Below are 24,470 nucleotides of genomic sequence, written 5' to 3'. Positions count from 1 at the left end.
TTCAAGCGATTTCAGAGTGAAGTTAAGAATCATCATAACAAGAAGATCAAATTCCTACGATCTGATCAATGAGAATATCTGAGTTATGAGTTTGGCAAACACTTAAGACATTATGGAATTGTTTCACAGTTGAAGCCACCTGGAACACCACTGGGTTATGGTGTGTCCGGACATCGTAATCGAACCTTATGAGATATGGTGCGATCTATGATGTCTCTTATCAATCTACCGTTTTCATTTTAAGGTTATGCGTTACAGACAGCTGCATTCACTTTAGATAGGACACCATCTAAGTCCGTTGAGACGATGTCATAAGAACATTGGTTTGGCAAGAAACCAAAGTTGTCGTTTCTTAACATTTGGGGATGCGATGCTTAAGGCTTCAGCCGGAGAAGCTCGAACCCAAAGCGGACAAACACATCTTCATAGGATACCCAAAGGTGACAGTAGGGTATACCTTCTATCTCAGATCCGAGGGCAAATTGTTTGTCGCTAAGAACGGGTCCTTTCTCGAGAAGGAGTTTCTCTCGAAAGAATTGAGTGGGAGGAAGATAGAACTTGATGAGGTTGTCGAACCTTCACTTCAACCAGAGAGTGACGCAACAAAAAAAGATGTTTTCTGTGGCGCCTACGTCTGTTGAATAGGAAGTTAATGATAGTGATCATGAAGCTTCGGATCAAGTTGCTATCGAACCTCATAGGTCGACAAGGATATGTACTACTCCTAAGTGGTACGGTAATCCTGTCTTAGATATCATGTTGTTAGACAACAATGAACCTATGAGCTATGGAGAAGCGATGGTGGGCCCGTATTCTGACAAATGGTTAGAAGCCATGAAATCCGAGATAGGATCCATATATCAGAACAAAGTATGGACTTTGGTGGACTTGCCCAATGATCGGCAAGCCATTGAGATAAATGGATCTTTAAGAAGAAGACGGACGTGGGCGGTAATGTTACCGTCTATGAAGCTCGACTTGTGGGAAAGAGTCTTTTCACAAGTTCAAGGAGTTGACTACGATCAGAATTTCTCACCCGTAGCGATGCTTAAGTCCGTCAGAATCATGATAGCATTAGCTGTATTTTTCGATTATGAAATCTTACAGATGGATGTCAAAACAAGTTTTCTTACCAGTTTTCGTAAGAAAAGTTGTATGTGATACAATAAAAGGTTTTGTCGATCCTAAGGATGCTAAAAGGTATGCTGGCTCTAGCAATCCTTCTATGGACTAGAGCAAGCATCTCAGAATCGGAATATATGCTTTGATGGAGTGATCAAAGCTTTTAGGTTTATACAATGTTTGCTAGAAACTTGTATTTACAAGAAAGTGAGTGGGAGCACTACAACATTTCTGATAAGTATATGTGGATGACATATTGTTGATCCGAAATGATGTAGAATTTCTGGAAAGCATAAACGGTTGTTTGAAGAGTGATTTTCAAAGGAAGACCTGGATAAAGCTGCTTACATATTGGGCATCAAGATCTATAGAGATAGATCAAGACGCCTGATGATACTTTCAAAGAACGCACACCTTGACATGTTTTTGAAGGAGTTCAAAATAGATCAGTCAAAGAAGGGGTTCTTACCTGAGTTGTAAGGTGTGAAGTTGAGTAAGACTCAAAGATTGACCACGGCAGAAGAAAGAGGAAGGACGAAGGTTGTCCCCTATGCTTTTGTCATAGGCTCTATACGGTATGCCATGCTGAGTACCACACCTGATGTGTGCCTTGCCACATGTCTGGCAAGAGGGTACAAAGGTGATCTAGGAGTAGATCACCAGATAGCGGTCAAAATTATCTTTAGAGGAATAAGGAAATGTTTCTCGGTTATGGAGGTGATAAAGAGTTTGACGTAAAGAGTTACGTCGATGCAAGCTTAACACCTATCCGGATAGCTCTGAGTAGAGATACCGGATACGTATAATGGAGCAACAATTTGGAATACCTCCAAGTGGAACGTGGCAGCAGCATCTACGATATAAAGTTTTGCGAAATACATAGGGATCTGAATATGGCAAGACCCGTTGACTACAACCTCTCTCACAAGAATAACATGATCAAACCCAGAACTCTTTGAGTGTTTATCACATAGTGATGTGAACTAGATCATTGAGTCTAGTAGACTCTTGGATGTTGGTCACATGGCGATGTGACCTCTGAGTGTTAATCACATGGCGATGAGAACTAGATTATTGACTCTAGTGTAAGTGGGAGACTGTTGGAAATATGCCCTAGAGGCAATAATAAATTAGTTATTATTATATTATATTTCATTGTTCATGATAATCGTTTATTATCCATGCTAGAATTGTATTGATAGGAAACTCAGATACATGTGTGGATACATAGACAACACCATGTCCCTAGTAAGCCTCTAGTTGACTAGCTCATTGATCAATAGATGGTTACGGTTTCCTGACCATGGACATTGGATGTCGTTGATAACGGGATCACATCATTAGGAGAATGATGTGATGGACAAGACCCAATCCTAAGCCTAGCACAAAGATCGTGTAGTTCGTATGCTAAAGCTTTTCTAATGTCAAGTATCATTTCCTTAGACCATGAGATTGTGCAACTCCCGGATACCGTAGGAATGCTTTGGGTGTACCAAACGTCACAACGTAACTGGGTGGCTATAAAGGTTCACTACAGGTATCTTCGAAAGTGTCTGTTGGGTTGGCACAAATCGAGACTGGGATTTGTCACTCCGTGTAAACGGAGAGGTATCTCTGGGCCCACTCGGTAGGACATCATCATAATGTGCACAATGTGATCAAGGAGTTGATCACGGGATGATGTGTTACGGAACGAGTAAAGAGACTTGCCGGTAACGAGATTGAACAAGGTATCGGGATACCAACGATCGAATCTCGGGCAAGTATCGTACCGCTAGACAAAGGGAATTGTATACGGGATTGATTGAATCCTTGACATCGTGGTTCATCCGATGAGATCATCGTGGAACATGTGGGAGCCAACATGGGTATCCAGATCCCGCTGTTGGTTATTGGCCGGAGAGTTGTCTCGGTCATGTCTGCATGGTTCCCGAACCCGTAGGGTCTACACACTTAAGGTTCGATGACGCTAGGGTTATAGGCAATAGATATACGTGGTTACCGAATGTTTTTCGGAGTCCCGGATGAGATCCTGGACGTCACGAGGAGTTCCGGAATGGTCCGGAGGTAAAGATTTATATATGGGAAGTCCTGTTTTGGTCGCCGGAAAAGTTTCGGGTTTTATCGGTAATGTACCGGGACCACCGAGAGGGTCCCGGTGGTCCACCAAGTGGGGCCACCAGCCCCGGAGGGCTGCATGGGCCAAGTGTGGGAGGGGACCAACCGCAGCTGGGCTGGTGCGCCCTCCCACAAGGGCCCAAGGCGCCTATGGTTTGGGGAGGGGGCGCCTCCACCTAGCTTGCGGGGCAAGTTTCCCCGTCTTCCCCCTTGGCCGCCACCCTAGATGGGTTTGGGGCTGCCGCATCCCTTGGGGTGGAAACCCTAAAGGGGGCGCACCCCCTTCCCTCTCCCCTATATATACTTGAGGACTTTGGGGCTGCCGACACATGAGTTTTGACCTCTCCATGGCGCAGCCCTGCCTCTCTCCCTCCTCCTCTCCTGCGGTGCTTGGCAAAGCCCTGCGGGATTGCCACGCTCCTCCACCACCACCACGCCGTCGTGCTGCTGCTGGATGGAGTCTTCCCCAACCTCTCCTTCTCCCCTTGCTGGATCAAGGCGTAGGAGACGTCACCGGGCTGTACGTGTGTTGAACACGGAGGTGCCGTCCGTTCGGCACTAGGATCATCGGTGATTTGCATCACGACGAGTACGACTCCATCAACCCCGTTCACTTGAACGCTTCCGCTTAGTGATCTACAAGGGTATGTAGATGCACTCTCCTTCCCCTCGTTGCTAGATTACTCCATAGATTGATCTTGGTGATGTGTAGAAAATTTTGAATTTCTGCTACGTTCCCCAACACGCCAATCCCGCGACAGTTCCAGCACAAGGTCCGCATCAGCATTGGCGGCCCTCCTCACGGGAGGCCGCCTTTGTTAGTTGCTCCCTGTCCTCATCACCTTCCCTTCCATCCTGTCTCCTTCGCTTCACAATTGGCACCTTGCCGGGAGTGCTTGTCGCTGGATCAGTATTTGTTTTCTATGTCGCCCCCTCGATCATAAGGACAGTACCCGAAACTTTCCCAGCCAAGTTCGGAATAGACTGTCCTCTAATATTCATGGATCCATCTGCTGACACTAACCGCTTTCGAGCGTTTGAACTATGTGGCTGCTGCTCAGTATAATCCATCATTGTATGCTCAAAGTTGCTATTAGCTTGGCCCGCCCCCCTTCCATTCCCCCTCCATCTTCTTGCTTCACTATCCGTCCCACCTCTTCCATCCATCTCCCCTCTACCTTGCCTTCCTCCTCTATCTCCTCTTCCCGCCATACTTCCTCTCCCTCTTCTGGCTCCACCACCTCTTTCTCCCATGGACGCGTCAATGAAAGGCTCAGGGGACCAGAGAAGCCAATCTCCCCACTCAAAAGTTCTGGGGTCGTGGACCCCGTCGCCACACTCCTCAGCCAAGTGTCCCATTATTCCGCACACAAAGCAAAAATCAGGCAATTTTTCATAGTAGACCGGATACGTGATGCTTTCTTTGAGAGTTATTTGCACAAATCGTACAAGAGGCTTGTTCACATCCAAAGCAGCCGCGCACGGAGAGTGCTTGCCGGGTTAATCCTACCTTCATTAACCACAATTGTAAACGGGGGCTCTCCCACCTTGCCCGCTACCTTTTCAGCCAGCTGTTTCTTTCTCGTGAGGCCATCTAGTAGGCCTTTAACTCTTGTCCACACTGGGATCTTATGCATGTTGTAGCTGTTCACATCCGTATATCCATCGTACTCCTAAATAACTACCGGAGCCCTACGAAACAGCCATGGCCCTCCATCCATTATCCTCCTCCAATCTCCTAGGCAGTGGCATTGAACCAGGAAAAGATTTGGCCCCTTTATGCTGAAAGTAACCCCTTGCGCTGCAGACCATGCGTTACACATTTGATTGAGCAAAGCCGAGTGGCTAAAAGGTCTGGTAGTATGAACTCGAAAAAGCCCCAACCAACGAACGTCCTTGATCAGTTCTTCTACCTCCTCCGAGAAATCCAACGCTTCCTCCTCTTCTCCCTGCAACTTCATCCCTACAAAGCGATCTGCTAGCTCCGGTTCAGGGCCCCCATAATAGTCGTACTCCTCTTCATCATCCACTCTATCGGGTAAATCTGGGTTGATCCCATCTCCCACATCCCCCTCCATAACTCCACCATCCAGCCCTACAGCCCCGCTTGCCCCAACCACCTCAGCAGTCGCCTCTCCCCCGATCACCGCCTCCGCTTCCGTCTTCTCCCGAACTACATCTTCACATCTGCTCCCTGCTCCCCCTTCTCCATCTGCTTCGCCCCTGAGGTTGAATCCGCCATGCAGACCTCTCACAAACACCTGGGTAAGGTTTGACTTGCTGGCAGACGAGGGGAACTCGCCCGCTGGCAAGGTTTCACGTGGACTCCGGCGTAGATCGCCAGAGGAGATCGGGTACCCTAGAAAACCCTAGGGGAATCTGCTAGCGCCAGTGACACCAGGACCTAGGAGTAGGAGCGTAGGAGGTCGATCTGTCAAGTCGCAGCTTACTTTTCAGGCAAAGCCGCATTCTCCAATAAACGAAAGCTGACGGTGGACGGCCCATATCCTCGCACCCAAACCCCAACAAACACACACACTTCCAGAAGGCGAAGGTCTACAAATATCACACAGTCGGAAGATATCTAGTGATACCAAGCATCACATGATACCATATCTCAAAACTCAAAATTTGTGTTCCAATTTTTTTTGAAAAAAAATATGAATGTTCATAAGACATGTGTCTATCACCCCTAAAAATTTCAAATCCAAATCCGAAATATATATTAAGAAACAAGAAAGACAAATCTACACGTGAATAGTGCCATATTTGCTTCTGTCTTTTGTGACACTATTCATGTAGAATTTGTCTTTTTTATTGGGTCTATCTAGGTCTTAGTCGACTGAGACTTCGCAAAGTCTCAGTCAGATAACACCATCTAACAATAGCCCAGCCCATTTTTTATTTCTCATTTAGTCTGCTACTTTTCTAGTATTGTTGGGCCGGCCCTGCTATTGCGTCTAATGCCTTTGTCAGTTTCTCACGTTGCTCTGTGCCTTTAGTCCAGCGTTTTTTTGAGTCCATCGAGAGTTTCTGGAGATGCTGCTCGTTCTGGCACACAGGCCGGGCCAGTAGTAAGTTTGCATGATTTTCCTTCCATCCGTTTTTTTGTTTATGTTTAGTTTTTCTTTTTTTTCCTATTGTTTGTTAAACGTTCATTTCCTTTGAAAAATTAGTTATCAGCTCACTGTAAAAAGAAATGGAAGCATTTTGTTTACATTTATCATGATATTTTGGAAAAATTGCTTGTTTATTATTAATATTATTCATCATGTGTTGGAAAAAATGTTCCTAAAAAACATCATGTATTTTGAAAAATGTTCACGTGTGTTTTCAAAAAGAAAAACTCAAAATGCACCAAAAAAATAAAATAAGCATAAAAAATATAAAATAATAATAATAATAATAATAATAATAATAATAATAATAATAATAGTACTAGTAGTAGTAGTACTAATAATAATAGTAACAACAACAACCACCACCACCACAAGAACAACAACAACAACATGCAGCTGTAGTCGTGGCGACATTATGTCTAGTGAAAAGATATGCAACTGCCCCCTTCCTGACGAAAACATCACTGAGTTGCAGTTGCGTTGAAGACATGCAATTGCAGTCGGAGGAGACACTTGCAGTTGCGTGCCTAGTGGCAGAGATGCAACTACCCCCTCTCCGACAAAAACACCACAAAGTTGCAGTCACGTTGAAGACATGCAATTGCAGTCGAGGGCAACACTTGCAGTTGCGTGTGTAGAACAAGACATGCAATTGCGCCCCCCGACAAACCAACACTAAGTTGCAATCGTGTTGAAGACATGCAATTGCAGTCGGAGGAGACACTTGCAGTTGCGTGCCTAGTGGCAAACATGCAACTACTGAAGGAAATATGCCCTAGAGGCAATAATAAAGTTATTATTTATTTCCTTATATCATGATAAATGTTTACTATTCATGCTAGAATTGTATTAACCAGAAACATAATGCATGTGTGAATACATAGACAAACAGAGTGTCACTAGTATGCCTCTACTTGACTAGCTCGTTAATCAAAGATGGTTATATTTCCTAACCATGGACAAAGAGTTGTTATTTGATTAACGGGATCACATCATTAGGTGAATGATCTGATTGACATGACCCATTCCATTAGCTTAGCACCCGATCGTTTAGTATGTTGCTATTGCTTTCTTCATGACTTATACATGTTCCTATGACTATGAGATTATGCAACTCCCGTTTGCCGGAGGAACACTTTGTGTGCTACCAAACGTCACAACGTAACTGGGTGATTACAAAGGTGCTCTACAGGTGTCTCCAAAGGTACATGTTGGGTTGGCATATTTCGAGATTAGGATTTGTCACTTCGATTGTCGGAGAGGTATCTCTGGGCCCTCTCGGTAATGCACATCACATAAGCCTTGCAAGCATTGCAACTAATGAGTTAGTTGCGAGATGATGTATTACGGAACGAGTAAAGAGACTTGCCGGTAACGAGATTGAACTAGGTATTGAGATACCGACGATCGAATCTCGGGCAAGTAACATACTGATGACAAAGGGAACAACGTATGTTGTTATGCGGTCTGACCGATAAAGATCTTCATAGAATATGTAGGAACCAATATGAGCATCCAGGTTCCGCTATTGGTTATTGACCGGAGACGTGTCTCGGTCATGTCTACATTGTTCTCGAACCGTAGGGTCCGCACGCTTAATGTTACGATAACAATTTCATTATGAGTTTATGTATTTTGATGTACCGAAGGTTGTTCGGAGTCCCGGATGTGATCATGGACATGACGAGGAGTCTCGAAATGGTCGAGACATAAAGATCGATATATTGGAAGCCTATATTTGGATATCGGAATCGTTCCAGGTGAAATCGGGATTTTACCGGAGTACCGGGGGGTTACCGGAACCCCCCCGGGGGTTATTGGGCCTACATGGGCCCTAAGGGAGAAGAGGAAAGGAGGCAAGAGGTGGCCGCGCGCCCCTCCCCTTCTTAGTCCGAATAGGACAAGGAGAGGGGGGCGGCGCCCCCCCTTTCCTTTCCCTCTTCCTCCTCTTTCCCACTTCTCCTTCTCCAACTAGGAAAGAAGGGAGTCCTACTCCCGGTGGGAGTAGGACTCCCCCTTGGCGCGCCCTCCTTGGCCGGCGGCCCCCTCCCCTTGGCTCCTTTATATACGGGGGCAGGGGGGCACCCTAGGACACATAAGTTGATCTTCGTGATCGTTCCTTAGCCGTGTGCGGTGCCCTCCTCCACCATATTCCACCTCGGTCATATTATAGCGGTGCTTAGGCGAAGCCCTGCGACGGTTGAACATCCAGATCGTCACCACGCCGTCGTGCTGACGGAACTCCTCCCCGAAGCTTTGCTGGATCGGAGCCCGGGGAGCGTCATCGAGCTGAACGTGTGCCAAGAACTCGGAGGTGCCGGAGTAACGGTGCTTGGATCGGTTGGACCGGGAAGACGTACGACTACTTCCTCTATGTTGCGTCAACGCTTCCACTTCGGTCTACGAGGGTACGTAGACAACACTCTCCCCTCTCGTTGCTATGCATCACCATGATCTTGCGTGTGCGTAGGAATTTTTTTGAAATTACTACGTTCCCCTACAACTACCCCCTCCCCGACAAAAAAAACACCAGGGAGTTGCAGTCACGTTGTAGACATGCAATTGCAGTCGAGGGCAACACTTGCAGTTGCGTTTGTAGTACAAAAATGCAATTGTCCCCCTCCCCCCCAACAAAACAACACTAAGTTGTAATCGTGTTGAAGACATGCAATTGCAGTCGGAAGCGACACTTGCAGTTGCGTGCCTAGTGACAGACATGCAACTTTCCCCTCCGACCAAACACTAGTAAGTTGCAACTGAGCTGAAGATATGCACTTGCAATCAGGGCGACACTTATAGTTGACCGACAAGAAAGTACTTTTAAAAAGGAAAAAAGAAACATAAGTTGCATGCGGATGACATACATATACAATAGCGTGTGGCTGATGCGCATGCAACTCCGTATGATCGATGGATGTGACCGATGACAATACTCTTGAAAGGAAAAGAAAAGGTTGCATACCGATAGTTGACATGTAATTACACACAAAAACAAACCGCGTGGTACTCCCTCCGTTCCTAAATATTTGTCTTTCTAAAGATTTCAAATGATCATCACATACGAATGTATCTCTACTCCTATAAAAATGTCAGTTGGTGGTGATGGTGTGCCTGCCTTCGCGCAATGTGCACCGTTCGATCTGAATGTATGGCTGAGACTGAGATGGGTTGTGGCCAAGCCACATGACTCACACTTTTGCAAGAACACCCCCGTAATGGACAGAACTTTGGGGGAAGAGTTCGGAAACACAACGCCAATAGTCGAGACGTTTCTCCGCCTCTCCCGACGCAACAAAGGAGCTTCGAGAACCCTGCCAAATTCCTCGCCGCCGGCTCCTCGCCTCTCTTTCCGGGCGACCGCAGTAGTTGATTGGAGCGGGCAAGGATCCCTCCTGTTGTATAGCTATGCTTGTAGATAGGGGATCTTAGCAAATCGGAATTGGGTTTGAGCTTGCCCCAGTATCTCTCCTTCTAGATCTGACCATGCAGCCCGGCCATCGGAGATGGAGACATGGCGGTGGTTGCTTGGCATGCCAAGTTTCTCTACACTGCCATCCCACACGAAGTCTAGGCTGCCGTTGTCAAGGACATCGAGCTACGGGCCGTCCATGCCACTCTCAGCTGGCGCGGCGTGCCCAATGCCGGTGCCGATGTGTACGCCAATATCTGCCTCCCGGCGGCCGCGTACTCCGCGCTCACGGAAAGCAGCGGCTTCCGCCACAGAGGAGGAGTCGAGGACTCAAGTGTTTATTCTGATGGGCAGTACATGCTCTGAACTGTAAGTGTTATTGTGCCGAGGCCACCCCGCTTCAATTGTCGACTTCCAGGAATATGCTTTGTTAGCAGCACAATCATGCTGACACAGCATCATCCGGTGCAGCCGAGCGTTGGTGCGTGTCGCCGAGGAGTCTTCCTTGGCGACGATTCCGCGGCTGTTGCCATGCTCTGCCTGCACGCTTTGCGCCGCAATTTCATTTGCCAGGAGGTGCGCACACCTATATTTCATCCCCAATATTGCGTGTGTGATATGTTTATTGATCAACTTCGGTTCTCCTGTAGTTTAATAATCTCTTTTAAGAGATATAGGCTAATCAAATAGATTAAAAAAATTGTAATCAGTCACTAGGGCCATTATCTAATGGGAAAACAGTTGTTTGAAGAGGCTTTGGCAGTGCTGTCACAATGAAATGCAAAAGTGATTTCGCAAGAGAATTGGAGGTGATGGCCAGGTTCTGCCATGTCAACCTTCTTCGCCTCCATGCTTACTGCAATGAAGGCGACGGGCGGATACTGATGTACTGCTACATGTCAGAACAATAGCATGGATATCAACATATTTGGTACATATACAGATGTACTCATATAATTTGCCCTGCCTATGATCAAGTTCTTTTCTGCAATTGTTGGTTACTATTGTTCTGTGATCCAATACATAAGTAGTAAGTTGCGTGTAGATGAAGTTCTGGATAATAGAACTGCAATTTTGGACAATATACCTTTAGAGGAAGCTTGTATCTCGACATGCTTGCCATATGAAAGCTCATGGATGAGGAATTTCCTCTTCGTATTATCTGCGGGATGAACTCCAAAATTTTGTGGAACTAGCATTTCTAATAGTACAAAGCTGCGACCTTACTGTCAATATTTATGTGGATGGTCTCTGTTTTAAATTCCTAATACAAGTAATGCACTTCAAGAAGTTCTATTTATCTCGTGTCCTTGCTGCCAATAGCTGATTTGGTTTCATCGTGAGCACCCAAGTACTGATTTGGTTACCCAAGCACTGCAGTTCTATTGCTGTTCATGGTTGTTGGCCTATCAATGGTTATTGTATTTGGTAGTTGTATTTGGTAGAAATGGGCTAGGGATGTTTTGGATGTGATGAGAAAATATGTTCTACAGTGGAGATCTGTGAGTTGGGAGCCGTGAGTTGAGTGATGGGTGGAGACGATATAGGTAAGAAGACTAAGACATGTAGAAAATATCACAATACAGTTAATCGGCATTTGCATGTTATTGTTCCATACTGACGCACGGGCACCTTACTCTCCTGAATAAGCAAAAGGAAGGCCAGCCCAACTTCATTGCAACTTTTACAAAGAAATGGTCTACAAAGAAGTTCTCGGCATGTAGTACAAGGTATGAATAAAGTGCAATTTCGTGGCTGTAAAAATTCAGTCTTTTTAACTAGGGTCAGTCATCTAAAATTTCTTCCCTATGTATGGTTATGTAGTTTTTGCAGAGAAGTTTCAGAAAAATAACTTAGATACTCCCTCCGTCCGGAAATACTTGTCGGAGGAATGGATGTATCTAGATGTATTTTAGTTCTAGATACATCTATCTTTATGCATTTCTGCGACAAGTATTTCCGGACAAAGGGAGTACTTGCTTTAGTGTTCCTGATATTTTGTAAAAAAACAAATCATACCTGTGTTTGAATTATTTTTTGGTAGTTCTCTTTGTTACTCCGTCTGTTCAAATTTTTTGGATGACGCCTACAGCAAGTCTCTTGGTCATCGACGCCCTTCCTTTGCTAGGTAGCTCCACATCCATTTTTCCGGTGACACGACAAATATTTGTTTCCTTACTGTGTGTTATTGGTATATTTTTTTGTTGCCGAAACATGGTTGATGTAAGCAAGTTACAAGAGGTCCAGTATGACTGTGTGTGTGTGTGTGTACATGTGCACTCTCCCCTTCTATATTCACATGATTTCAAAGCATGTTTTAATGTACATTTTGTTTATTTGCTCAGTAAAAATGTATTGCAAGTGCTGTTCATTTTCTTGCTTTGTTCAAATATACCATATGTTTGATTGTGCTTGATGTGTACCTATCAACAATATATCATCATTTCGATCAATGTCTCAGTATATTTTCTATTGTCCATAGCAAACTTCTGGTTCCTAACTATGTCTCCGTACCTTTTTTATTGTTTGTAGCAATATCCGGTTCCTGAATATGTCCCGGTACTTCTTTTATTGTCCATAGCAACGTATGGTTCCTGACTATAACTTAAATTCAACTAATTTTGTGTGATCCCGTGCTATGCATAGCACGGGCATCTTACTAGTATAGACATATTTTAAAGTATAGAGTTACTCATTTTACTTTATATGTAATCATCATTTAAAACCTTTAAAAAGACAAATATTTAGAAACAGAGAAAGTAATACTTATGAAAAAACAAAACTAATAGAAAAACAGAAAAAGAAATGAGAAAAGGAAAAATTGGGAGCAAAGCAGGTAAACAACCCAGAGCGAAAGCAGCAGGAAGCAACGACAAAAAGGCAAAAAACAATGAAAAAGGCCCGGCTGAACACCCGCCCAACACAAAAGCAACACACACGCACGCTACAAAAAGGTCCAACAAACAACAAGGAAACGGGCTGTTCGCCTTATACAGGCCGAAACAAAGACAAACACACCTGGCGTGAATCTTAAAGCGAAAAAAATATCCAACGGCTAACTCGTCGATTAAGACTTCACAAAATCTCATTCGACTGAGTTTTAGCAGCTCCGTTTTTTATTTCTCAACGTGTGTTTTGATTTGAACGCTGCTATGCAGACGACAAACATTGGACAATTTGCAGACGATGTAGCACAGGAAGCTGTTCACGTGAAAAGCAAAACTGAACAACACCGTTCGATCCAACATCGTCCAGCTATCGGCCAGGGTACTGTCGTCCGTATAGTAGTTTCGTTTGATTTTGGATCTGAACTTTTTAGGGTTAGTAGACATACGTCTTGTGAACATTCACAATTAAAAAAAACAATTTTGTATTTTTTGAGACATGGTATCATGATCATGTCTTATCACACACACTCCATCACCAGGGTGACATCACGGCGCCGGACTCCGGTCACCACAGCCGTCCGTCTGCCCAAAGTCACAATTATCTCTCTCTCTCCTCTCGGCGCACGGACCGACGAGGAAAAAGATACCGCCGCTAGCGACGTGCCCCTCCCGTCCCGGCCACGTGCCGCTCACGCCAGCCACGTCGTACCGGCTCCGCTCCCAAACCCGGACCCTTCTTCTGGCGCGGTGTCGACGACGGCTCCGATCGAACGCCCTCCCCATCGGACGGCCCCGCGACACCCCTCGCGCGCCTATTTAGGGCCCTCGTCCCGGCCCCGGCATTTCGCTCCCGTTTTAGCTGTAGCAGGAAGGAGGAAAATTCCACCGAGTCACATTCGCATTCCCCCCCACCAGCCAGCTTCCAGAAACCCCCCGTTCGTTCGTTCCTTCCTTCCTTCGATTCGCAGGCGGTTCGCGAGCGATGGCGGACGCCAGCCCGCAGGCGGTACGCGCCACGAAATCCCTCCCCTCCCCCCTTGCTTCTCGGCTCGATTCGGCGCGGAGTTTGCGCCGATTTGGTCCTGAATTTGGGCGTTTCGTGTTTGGTTGGTTGTTGCTTGCAGGAGAGGCCGAGGCTGAGGCGCCTGGAGTTCGTGCGCGTGGTGTCGGTGCAGGCGGCCGTGTGCATCGCGGCGCTCTACGCGCTCGCCAGGGACCACTCCGGCTCGCTCCGCCCCAGAGTCGACGCCGTCGAGTCCGCCGTCAGGCGCGTCGCCGGCCCCGTCGCCCGCCGCCTCCACGGCGTCCCCCTCCACGTCCTCGCCTTCGTCGACCGCAAGGTGCGTACGGTCCCCCGCACGTCTCGCGAGCCGCCCCGCTTCCCCCACCGTAGCTTAGGGTCGACATCGGGTGCGGCTGCCCTCGTTTCGCGGCCCATGGAGTGGGGTACTGCTGCTGCCAAACTGCCATGCTTAGCACGCGCCGCTGGATTTTCTAGCGGTGGACATAACCTCTGCAGTTTCCCGTTCTATCGAGAATTTTCCCGTTCTGGTGCGTGGAGTGGGGCCTCGTTTGGTGGGCAGAGCTGTGTGGCGGAGAATTCTCCCGTCCCGGTGCGTGGGATCTCCCCGTGTCTCGATCCCGACTAGATTCCTTTGATTCCGGCGCACTGGCGGAGACCCCGAGGTGGCGCCGCGGGGAATCACATGCGTCGATTGCATTTCATTTTGTTTTTGTCACGGCAATCCAGCGACACTTGTCGTCAATTTCAAGCATGGCTCTATTAGAATGATGTTTGCTTTGTGGCTGCTAATGAGTGGCGTGCATTGGCAATGGCAGGTGGACGACGCGGTGCATGAGCTGGGCCGGCACCTCCCGTCGGCGGTGAAGTCCGCGTCGGCGCAGGCGTCCCACGCGGTCCACGCCGTGCCGGAGCTGGCCAGGGAGATCGCCGACGGGGCGAGGCGGTCCGGCGTGAAGGGCGTGGCCAAGGACGTGTACGGCATGGTCCAGCCGGTGGCCAAGGACCTCTACGTGCGCTGCGAGCCGGTGGCCAAGGACCTGTACGCGCGCTACGAGCCGGCGGCCGAGCACCTCGCCGTCTCCGCCTGGCGCTCGCTCAACGGGCTGCCGGTGTTCCCGCAGGTGGCGCACATCGTCGTGCCCACCGCCGCCTACTGGTGCGAGAAGTACAACAGGGTGATCTCGTTCGCGGCCGGGCGGGGGTTCCCCGGCGCACGGTTCCTCCCCGGCATCCCCATCGAGCGCATCGCCAAGGCGTTCGGGACGAACTCGGCCGGGGAGCGCTCGCCGGATGCCAAGCCGACGGGACTTGATGCCCAGACCTCCGAGGAGCGCTCGTCCGATGCCAAGCCTATGGGACTGGATGCCCAGACCTCCTCCGAGGAGCGCTCGTCCGATGCCAAGCCTATGGGACTGGATGCCCAGACCTCCTCCGAGGAGCGTTCGCCCGATGCCAAGGCTGTGGGACCTGATGCGCAGACCGGGGAGGAGAGCTCGCCGGATGCCAAGCCTGTGGAATCTGACGCCCAGACCGCCGGGGAGAGCCAGCCGGAGGCGGCCAAGCCTATGGATCTTGGGGCCCAGGCCTAGGTGTGCCGCCGTGCCGCTATCATGCCCTGGTGGACGAGGTATGTCGCCCTTGGCCGGAACTGAATAAGATAATGTGGACCCAGGGCTAAGAAGATACTGGCATCCTGGGTTTACCGTCCTAGATACGTGCTCACGGGTGATGCTAATGATAATGATGTTGTACTAGCTACTATGCTTTTGTGTGGTGCGCGTCTCTAATGTTCTCCGTGCTTTTGTACAAAAAGTTGCTTGATGTCGCCTTCGTCGACTTGATCCAATGCAATTGGCTTCTTCCTTTTATGGGTTCGCTCGTCTCTGTGGACTGTGGCCACTAGTTAAGGTAAGGGAAAAAAAATTATATGAGACCAGATCTCACGGTTAGCAGGTGAAACCCGTCTTGATGGATGATACGTGGCATTCACAAATCACAAAGCATCTAATCTCGCCCTTGATTTAGGTGTGGGGTGGGGGGATGTTTTGAGATTTGTGAATGCCACATGTCATCCATCAGGATGGGTCTTACGTGTCTCATAGAATTCTTTTCCCTAGTTAAGCACTGTTTTGGTTTTGGTGCGTCGTTTTCCTTTTCTTCCCTTGTTTATGCTCCGGGGTCTGTGGGCGGGTGGTGTCGAAAGCGCTTGTCGTCGTCGTCGACAGGTTCCGGCGAAACCATCCGCGATTTGCGATCAAGTCCTTGTGCTCGCTGCCGTCCCCTTCAATCCGCTTGCCTCGTCTGGCCGCCGAGCTGCTGCGTCGTTTTCCTGCGATGGACGGACGGATGGTTTCGAGTTGAAGTTGCGCACCATCCGTCCCGCGCTGCTCTCCTCTTCCGGCGCACTCGCACGGTCCCCAGGCCCGCCCCGAACCCGACCGAAGTTACCAAACCGTCTCTGCATTACTCCCACGCGCGCGATCTGTGAAGCCCATATGAAGCGGGCTTCACAGATCGCAGCCTCCACGCGACCACGTTTTCGATGCTCGACGCGTGCGCCGGCGGACGGAACGGCCCTGCTGCTCTCTCCTCCGGTCTCCCTGGCTTCCACGGCAGAGCAACGGGACACACACGCCAGCGCCAATTATCGCCTCTTCGCGACCGATCACCGATGTACACGGCGTGCGTCAGGATTTCATCGTACGTGGACAGCGGCGACGGCGACGGCACGGCAAAGCAACAAACAGGGCATGCATCGCCGCACGTACTGTGTACAAGGCCGGCAGGCCGGCGTCAACGCTTCGGTCTGCCGAGGTACACCCGAGTGAGTGATGATGGTGAGGGGCAGCCTAGGACAAAACACCGGGCGACGACGGCCGGCCGTGGCCGTTGTACCGACAGGGGCGAAGCCTTGATTGTGGAATCGTCCCTGTTACAGAGTGAAAGTAAAAGAGACACGTAAAAGAGACACATGAAGAGTCTAAATGATCCACTCATTCCATTGCAATGTAGGAGACACACTTATATACATGGTGAAGGGGTGTGTTGGGGAGACACTTCTTCCCCAACAGACACTTCCTGGGAGGCATCCCTCCCATATAATTTATCACATGTTTTTATTTCTCAACACTCCTCCTTGATCAATTCGTCATATGTATATTGCAAATTGAAAACTCCTTCAAAAACCCTGTGGGAAAAATTGAGAAGAAATCTTATAATAATATGTCATCGAAAACTCCTTTAAAACCCAGTGAAAAAAATATAAAGAGAAACCAATATGGCATATATCCGCACTTGCATTTATATATTGTCTCGTTAAAACCCTTATATGAGAAACCATGGAAAACTCATAAAGGAAAAAAGAGTACAATATGAGTGATTTGAGGATCATCAATGGGAGGATCACCAATGGGTTATAACTTGGGATTTTACTCCCCCTGAATTTTGCAAACCTCAAGAATATCTCATACCAATTTCACGAACCTAGTTCTGGAATGTAAACATTGATAAAGATATTGTGTATATCACAATAATCTGTTTGCATATTATCCTCTTACATTCCTGTAATTCACAAGGATAAATATAACCCATAAGCAATACAAGTGACATTATCTTGGTAGATAATGATAATCTCCACATGTTCACATGTGGCTAATCATTCTATGTAAGTCATCCACATTTTGTGATGCTTCAAATAAAGTAGAATGATTACTCGAAGGACTCGTTTAGAGTCTATTCTGAAGACTTCCCTCAAAATCCTCTTCCAGCAAACCTAGTCTATGATATGGCATTGTGGGATCAAATAATTTGCCACTATCAATATATCATACCATGGTCTCATCTTGATTTTCCGGATGAAATTGATCAAGACCATGTGTGCCCTGGATATATCTGAGGATATTCCTTACACAAACCTTATATCTTTCGGGGAATTACACTCTCAATAAATTGCCAAAAACTGTAGTGTCAGGTCTGACATATTTCGCAAGATATATGAGTATTTTGATGGTATTTAGATATGGCACTTTGTGTCCAACTATCACTTCACCATCTCCCCTATGTCTCAAGGATCTGTATCCCATATTAGGTATAATATGACCATATGTGTTTTTGATATAATATATCCATATTGAACTTCTCTAATACTTTCGGATATATGAAGACTGGTATCTTAGGGGGATATGCTCAAGTCGTAAACTTAGCATAATTTGGTTTAACCCAAATATCCGTCTTGACATGATTGTGTGTATTTCATGTCTTATATAGACTTTGATTATAAGATCATCAACACCACAAATTAAGGTGATGTAAAATCCGATTAAGGATTTCTTCATGAATACACGTCAACAATCATTAGTATGAGAGTAATCCTTGTCAAGGAATAACTCACTTAGTCGGTTGCACCACACAATTCTCCGACTACTTCAAGTCATAGAATGACTTCAGAAGTTCCACACATGCATGTTGCGATTTACCTCTGGATTCAGAATATTAAGTCATTCAATGACTTCAATATATACATCCAAACTAATTGACCCATGGTAGTATGTAGACATTACATACATCAACCGTATGGATCTGTACTGCCATTAACATTCAGTATTGAAACATAATTCCACTTATACCAAAAAGGTATGCTACATCGTAACTGATGTCGGGTCTCTGCGAAAAACCCTTGTGCTACAAGCCTCGCTTTCTCACCACCTCATTTATTTTCGTTTCCAAACGAAAATTTACTTCTCTTCCCTCTGGAAGATACTTATGAGGAGAAGGTTTTACAACGGTAAATACCGCTCTTTTGATGAGCGAGTGCCACTCTTCCTTAATTGCTTCCTTTCATTTGAACCAATATAAGTGCAGACAACACTTTTCATGGATTTTGGTTCAGGGCCCAAAAGGATTCTAGCAATTCTCAAGAAGAATTTTATGTCGACATATGTAGACTTTCTCATATACGATTCTCATGAATCAATATCATTGTGGAATTCTTACTATGCCTCTTAACTCCTTGTGATTTCCCACAATAACGAAGTCAAGGTGTTTCGATTTCCCAACACCTAAAAATGTGTGCACATATGTGTTGGACTTTGGATGCCGCGCATCCCTTAAGTGTCATTCAACCCGAGGTTGAATCATATTTACTGATCAAGGGGTCAATCTCCTTTGTTTCCGCTAAAACTTATGAGAACTTAATCTCATGTGACCACAATTCTCCCCCTCTTGGTCTCATCTAGGGAGACGAGTGGTTTATTAGGTACCTTCACTTGTTCTGGTACTTGACCATAGTGACACCTTTGTCATCAGTAAATATACTTGGCAGATTATTTGCAATATGCTGCAAATTTCTCATAACTTGAATCTGCAGTTCAGATTCTTAAGTACGTGGACAAAATGTCTATGACATTTGTTATCCATTTCCTGGCATTCTTTGTGGTACTCATCTCTCCCTAATGCCAGAAAATGTTCTTATTGCAAAAGCAATCAGCGTATGGGCTGCAAATAACTCCCTTGTACGGGTTAAGGTATTCGATGGATTAACAATCATACCAAAGTTATTTCTCACATAGATCCCAAACATATGTGAAGGCCCATGATATACGCTGGGGTGATGATATCGGTATACAACCGAATTACCGCAGATGGGAAATACTTCACTTATTTCCACGTACAAACTGCAAGGGGGTGCAATATCAGTTGATTTTATTTAGACCAAATATGCGGAGTGTGAGACCGCATGTTACCATCAACAAAATGTTGGTAAATCACAATTCTGCAACATTGGCCAAGCAATATTGAATCTCTTTCATAAGAGATCAAGCCAAACCATTCTGGTTATGTACTATATACTGAATATAACCATTGAATGCTTGTGAATCAATTTCAACGACATTTGCATTCCAGTGGAATTATCCCTCGTTAGGATAATTTGCTCTAAATTCGTCAATTTGAGCAATTAATTCAGTAAACACATGGTTTGTGTGAATGATACACATCTAAGACCATCTTTTAGCTGCGTCTATTAACACCATGAAGTACCAACATAACCCAGATAGTGATTGAATAATCCGAACATATTCTTGAATGCAATCAAGAATATTGGCTGGCTCATTTCAAATTTTAAGGTGAGAGTGCCTTAAAATTAATTCCCCAATGTCACATGCAGTCCCACAAAACAATCTCATGATTGTTGGGAATATTGCAACTTGTTAAGTTGTGGCCAACAGAATTGTCAATAATTTCTCTAATCGTCAATACCATGATGATAAAGGAGGAGAAATTATTGTGTATACAACAAGATTGAGTATAAACTGATTCATACACTCAATTATCTAAACTATCATGTCCGAGGGACAAGATGTTGCAATTTATACTATATGTAGTAGTACAATTATAGACTAATGATATTTAGGGATAACTAGGAGACTACACGAGATCTCCAAAATATCTTGGGAATATCATTCCACAAGCATATCATCAATGTAGAGGAGTCGATTCTCCTTTACCATGCCGGGATATTTTCTGGTTATTTTCCTTTTGAAGTAGAACTTTAAACTTATCCCATTAAAATCATTTGCCTCCAGTGAGCCGGTGGTATGAATCCAATACATGAGCAATTGGTTATCATTAGTACAACATTTCATACAACCACCATTTTGACAAACTTGAAAGTTGCCATTATGATCATTTAAATTAAATGATCCATTCCCTTTTGAGATATACACTCAATGTCTGCTTGTCATTTTTTCTCTTCACTTTACATTCAACTCCTCGTTGTTCTCTAACCACTATTGCTTAGTACTAACAGTACTAGCATGAATTTCAGGCATTGCAACCTGAAACAAAGATGATATTTCTGTTTACCATCCTAGGAGAACGTAAAGTGCAATAAGGACTTATAGTCAGATATGTATCTGAAGCCGCCTTATCACATAATCTCAACTTAGTGTTGATTTATAGACAACAGAATAATAAGCCTCAACAGACTTGAAGTCCTTAATACGAATGAATAATCATTCGTGTGATGCTTATAACAATATATCTCGCCTAAGCCTTAGAGGGAAAATGGATATTCATTATCCATTACATACTCAGTTTAAAAACCGAGTCATTGCGATGTCACATAAATGCAAATATGCACATTTTAGCTATTTATAAATAGCCATGACATTTTCTGCAAGTGGAGTTTCTGTGGCAACAAGGCTCCAGGTTGACAAAATCTTTAATGTCCATGACCCATCTTAAATAGTTACTCCCACCAAATGTAATCCCATCGCATTCCCTTTCCAAAAAAGTCAGCCATATGTTGCATGAAATTCTCATGCATTAATTTACCTTCAGTAAATTAAGTAGGATGAAAGTGTTATGGCTAAGAATAATCATGGTGATGGTGATTCTTAGTGACCCATAGGGCAAGCCTTCCAGAAGAACACCATAGTGTGGTGTGGATCTTCCAAGTAAAGGTAGTCACCTCAAAAGGAACAACCATTTAATTTTCTTAAAACATATAGAGGTAGTCGACCACCTAGTGGTGCCTCACTCTTATGGACAGTTCCCATTGATCATAGCCTCCACAACCTTATGTTATTTATAACACATGAAGGTAATCACCATAAAATGGCGTAAACCTCTCAACTGTGCATAAACTTAATTCATAGCTATGATGATGTCTCATAAGTTGTGTATGCATGAAAGGTAATCACCAAAATATGCAAGTGTTTTGCATAATTCTCTTCTTAGCATAATATGCAGCATAGTCACCAATGCCTTGGATTCATCTCCTGATGGAGTATGTGACACTATAGTCACAACCAATGACAAATGCTATGAAGTTTCCAAGTATTTGGAAAAACATCATGAAGGTAGTCACCACGATGTAGGCCTCATAATGGCTATGTCATAAGTTTTCTGCCTTCATTTTTCTTTTAAAAACACATAGATAATCACTAAGTAGTGTAGATCTCACTTTTATGGAACTTCTCACAACCTTGTGTTAATTAAAAACACATTGAAGGTAATCACCACATGGTAGTGTAGATCTCGCAGTTGTGAACGAAATTAATTCGTCGCCATAATGCAATCCATAAATTGTGTGCAAAACTGAAGGTGGTCATTATGTGCGAATGGCATAATATAGACCTTACAATAACATTATATAATCTACAATTAAGCAGTAGATACCATTTGTCGATTCCTTGTGACAAATGTTAATTTGACATAGTTAGGCAGTGTCATACACTTCACTACCTTATGTTTCCTAAAATTTGCAAGCAAGTTTCATATTCTATGTGAATAATGAAATTAACTTATTGCTTTGCAACCATATTACTCATGTAATACAAATAAATGCAAAAGTATAAACATACCTGTGCAACATATATATATATATATATATATATATATATATATATATATATATATATATATATAGGGTCGCGCTATTCGTCACCCTGGGTGAGGAATAGTTATTCTTCACCCCCTCTCTACTTTGACGTCAATGCATCGTATTTTTAGGTTTCATAAATTTTATCATATTTCATACGTAAAAAGAGAACGTAAAAAAACATATACTCGCCGTAAAAAATATTTTATGTTATGTAAAGTTACGAACGTAAAAACATACATAAAAATGTGGTATTTTTGGTCTTATAACCTATTTTTTTATTTTCTTATACCAAATTTTATGTAGTGAATCAATATGAATGTAACTATTTGTATTCCAAACGTAATTTGTTTATGAAGCGGTCGTAAGATTACCTCGGGTGAAGAATAACTTATTATGCACCCTGGGTGATGAATAGTAACGATGATTTTGCATGATGTAAAATAATGCATAATCAATTATTATGCAATCCAGCAAGTGTACCATGTATATTTACTCTGAAGCCATGGTACCACTGTGGACGGCATCGAGCGCCGCTGAGGAAGAACTATGCCACGGCTGTTCATGCGTCCTCGACGAGGCTATCGCCAGTTTGATGTCGCCGAGCGCCGGAGCGCCATAGTGGCCTTGGTTGTTGGCTTCGGTCCATATGTTGCTTTTTTTTTCTCAAACAGAATTGATTAGCATATTTGTTTAATCAAAACGAGAACAAATGAACGAGACATGTTTCCCCTGATCTTTCTTAGAGAAAAGTTTGGCTACCATGCAACCAATCGCTCCTGATAGCGTGGTTGCTGTTTAGCGTCGCCTCGCACTGGCCTGTCATCGCCGATGCCACATGGAGAGTCGCGCTAGGCCGCTGCTTCGTCTCACGCAGAAGTGCGCGTCAAGATTCGCCTGGTCGATGGGGAGCCGTCGTCTCGCCTTGCGCCTCCTTTCCGCAAGGCCGCCGCCGATCCGCAAGTAGCCGTGGCCGAATGCCACCACGCCAGGATCGATCCTAGGAAGGGCCTTATCCTGTAGCAATTAGTTCAATTCTTTTGGTGCTTGCATGATGGCCACGGAGAGAATGTGCAATTCCTAATCCCGTGCGTGCATGAGTGTTAGCCATTGGTAACCGCCGCTGGCCGCAAAGGGCCTGTGCATGGACGAGGCCCCGCTCACTTCGTGCGCCGTGCTCCTCGTCAAGCAACTCGCCGGATCCGATGGCCGCGCGCGCCAGGGACAACATCGTCGGGCCTCAGGCGTCACGCTGCCTCCGCGAACGCCCGTGGGAAACTGCCATCAAGACCGATCGGTTTCTAGACACATGGTCCTGAATCGGTTTCTTGTGTGGATGCCGGCCTGGGCCGAGCGCCGCTGACGGGGGCATCACCGCGCCATGCACTCGAGGTTGATCCCTCCTTCCTGTGTCTGCCGATTCAGTGAAGAGTTCGCGCAGGCTATTCATGAAAACACCATCATTAGATTGCTGATCTTAAACATAAGAAGACAAAATTAGCGTTTCCTGATCGATTGCCCTTTATGGATGCATGCATGCGGATGCATGGCTGTCTTTGCCGAGCACGTATGGCGTCCATCAGCGATCAATTTTGAAGGTCTGTGTTCACGCTGGAAGGAGCGATGCTGAGGCCGTGACCGCCGCTTTGCGCCAGTAGCGGGCCGCACCGAGCAGCCGCGTCGTGCGCCAGCCGCAAGACCGGCGAGAAGACGTGGATCGATTTGTATCCATCCATAGTGATGACGATGCGCTGGATCCTATAGGCAAGCGCTGCTGATGTTCTGCCGTCTTGGATGGCCTTTTTCTCTCAAAGGAGAGCGAAGTGCTGATAACGTGTTATAGAGTGAAAGTAAAAGAGACACATGAAGAGTCCAAATGATCCACTCATTCCATTGCAATGTGGGAGACACACTTATATACATGGTGAAGGAGTGTGTTGGGGAGACACCTCTTTCCCAACAGACACCTCCTGGGAGGCATCCCTCCCATACAATTTATCACATGTTTTTATTTCTCAACAGTCCCGACGCGGACTGCCAATCGTTGAGGATACTACTCCCTCCATATCATAATATAAGAGCTTTTTTTTACAAGGACGGAGGCTCTCCGCTAGGGTTTCCTTGCCGGCCCCTCCCGCGCCCCCTCCTCCTCCCCCCTTCTGGTCCCGCCCCTGCATCGCCTTCCCGGGAGGTGGTCGGGGCGGCGCACCCCCTGCTCTCCCTCTCGGCCGTACCTGCCCTCCAGCTCCTCCCCGCCGCTGTAGGCGGGCGCCCCCGGCGCTGGTTCAGGTGGTGTCGGCGGCGGCAGGACCTCCTGTCCCCCCGCGCACGGCTCCCCTTCCCGGGGCAGGGGACGGCGGCGGTGCTGTTCGGCTAGGCGGCGGTCGCTGGCGGCGGGCGAGGTGGTGAT

The 24,470-nt window shown here is 46.0% G+C and overlaps 1 protein-coding gene across 1 annotated transcript; it reads left to right on the top strand.

Annotated features, from left to right (window-relative positions):
* Positions 1 to 13,520: 13,520 nt before the first annotated feature.
* LOC119353355 (stress-related protein-like) lies at positions 13,521 to 15,548 on the top strand. The gene is made up of 3 exons (XM_037619955.1): positions 13,521 to 13,662; positions 13,781 to 13,996; positions 14,496 to 15,548. Exons 1-3 carry the CDS (start codon positions 13,639 to 13,641, stop codon positions 15,267 to 15,269), a joined length of 1,014 nt encoding a protein of 337 aa, XP_037475852.1. The 5' UTR covers positions 13,521 to 13,638; the 3' UTR covers positions 15,270 to 15,548.
* The last annotated feature ends 8,922 nt before the right edge of the window (positions 15,549 to 24,470 follow it).

This window comes from Triticum dicoccoides, chromosome 2A (assembly GCF_002162155.2).
Source record: "Triticum dicoccoides isolate Atlit2015 ecotype Zavitan chromosome 2A, WEW_v2.0, whole genome shotgun sequence".
NCBI lineage: Eukaryota > Viridiplantae > Streptophyta > Magnoliopsida > Poales > Poaceae > Triticum > Triticum dicoccoides.
This window is presented reverse-complemented; position numbering and strand designations above follow the sequence as displayed.

What these genes read in the sequence shown, in the direction of transcription:
- LOC119353355 (XM_037619955.1), top strand. Translation starts at nt 13,639, where the DNA reads ATGGCGGACGCCAGCCCGCAGGCG. An exon ending in CGGACGCCAGCCCGCAGGCG is followed by an intron (nt 13,663 to 13,780) that starts GTACGCGCCACG and finishes TGTTGCTTGCAG; the next exon opens with GAGAGGCCGAGGCTGAGGCG. An exon ending in TCGCCTTCGTCGACCGCAAG is followed by an intron (nt 13,997 to 14,495) that starts GTGCGTACGGTC and finishes TGGCAATGGCAG; the next exon opens with GTGGACGACGCGGTGCATGA.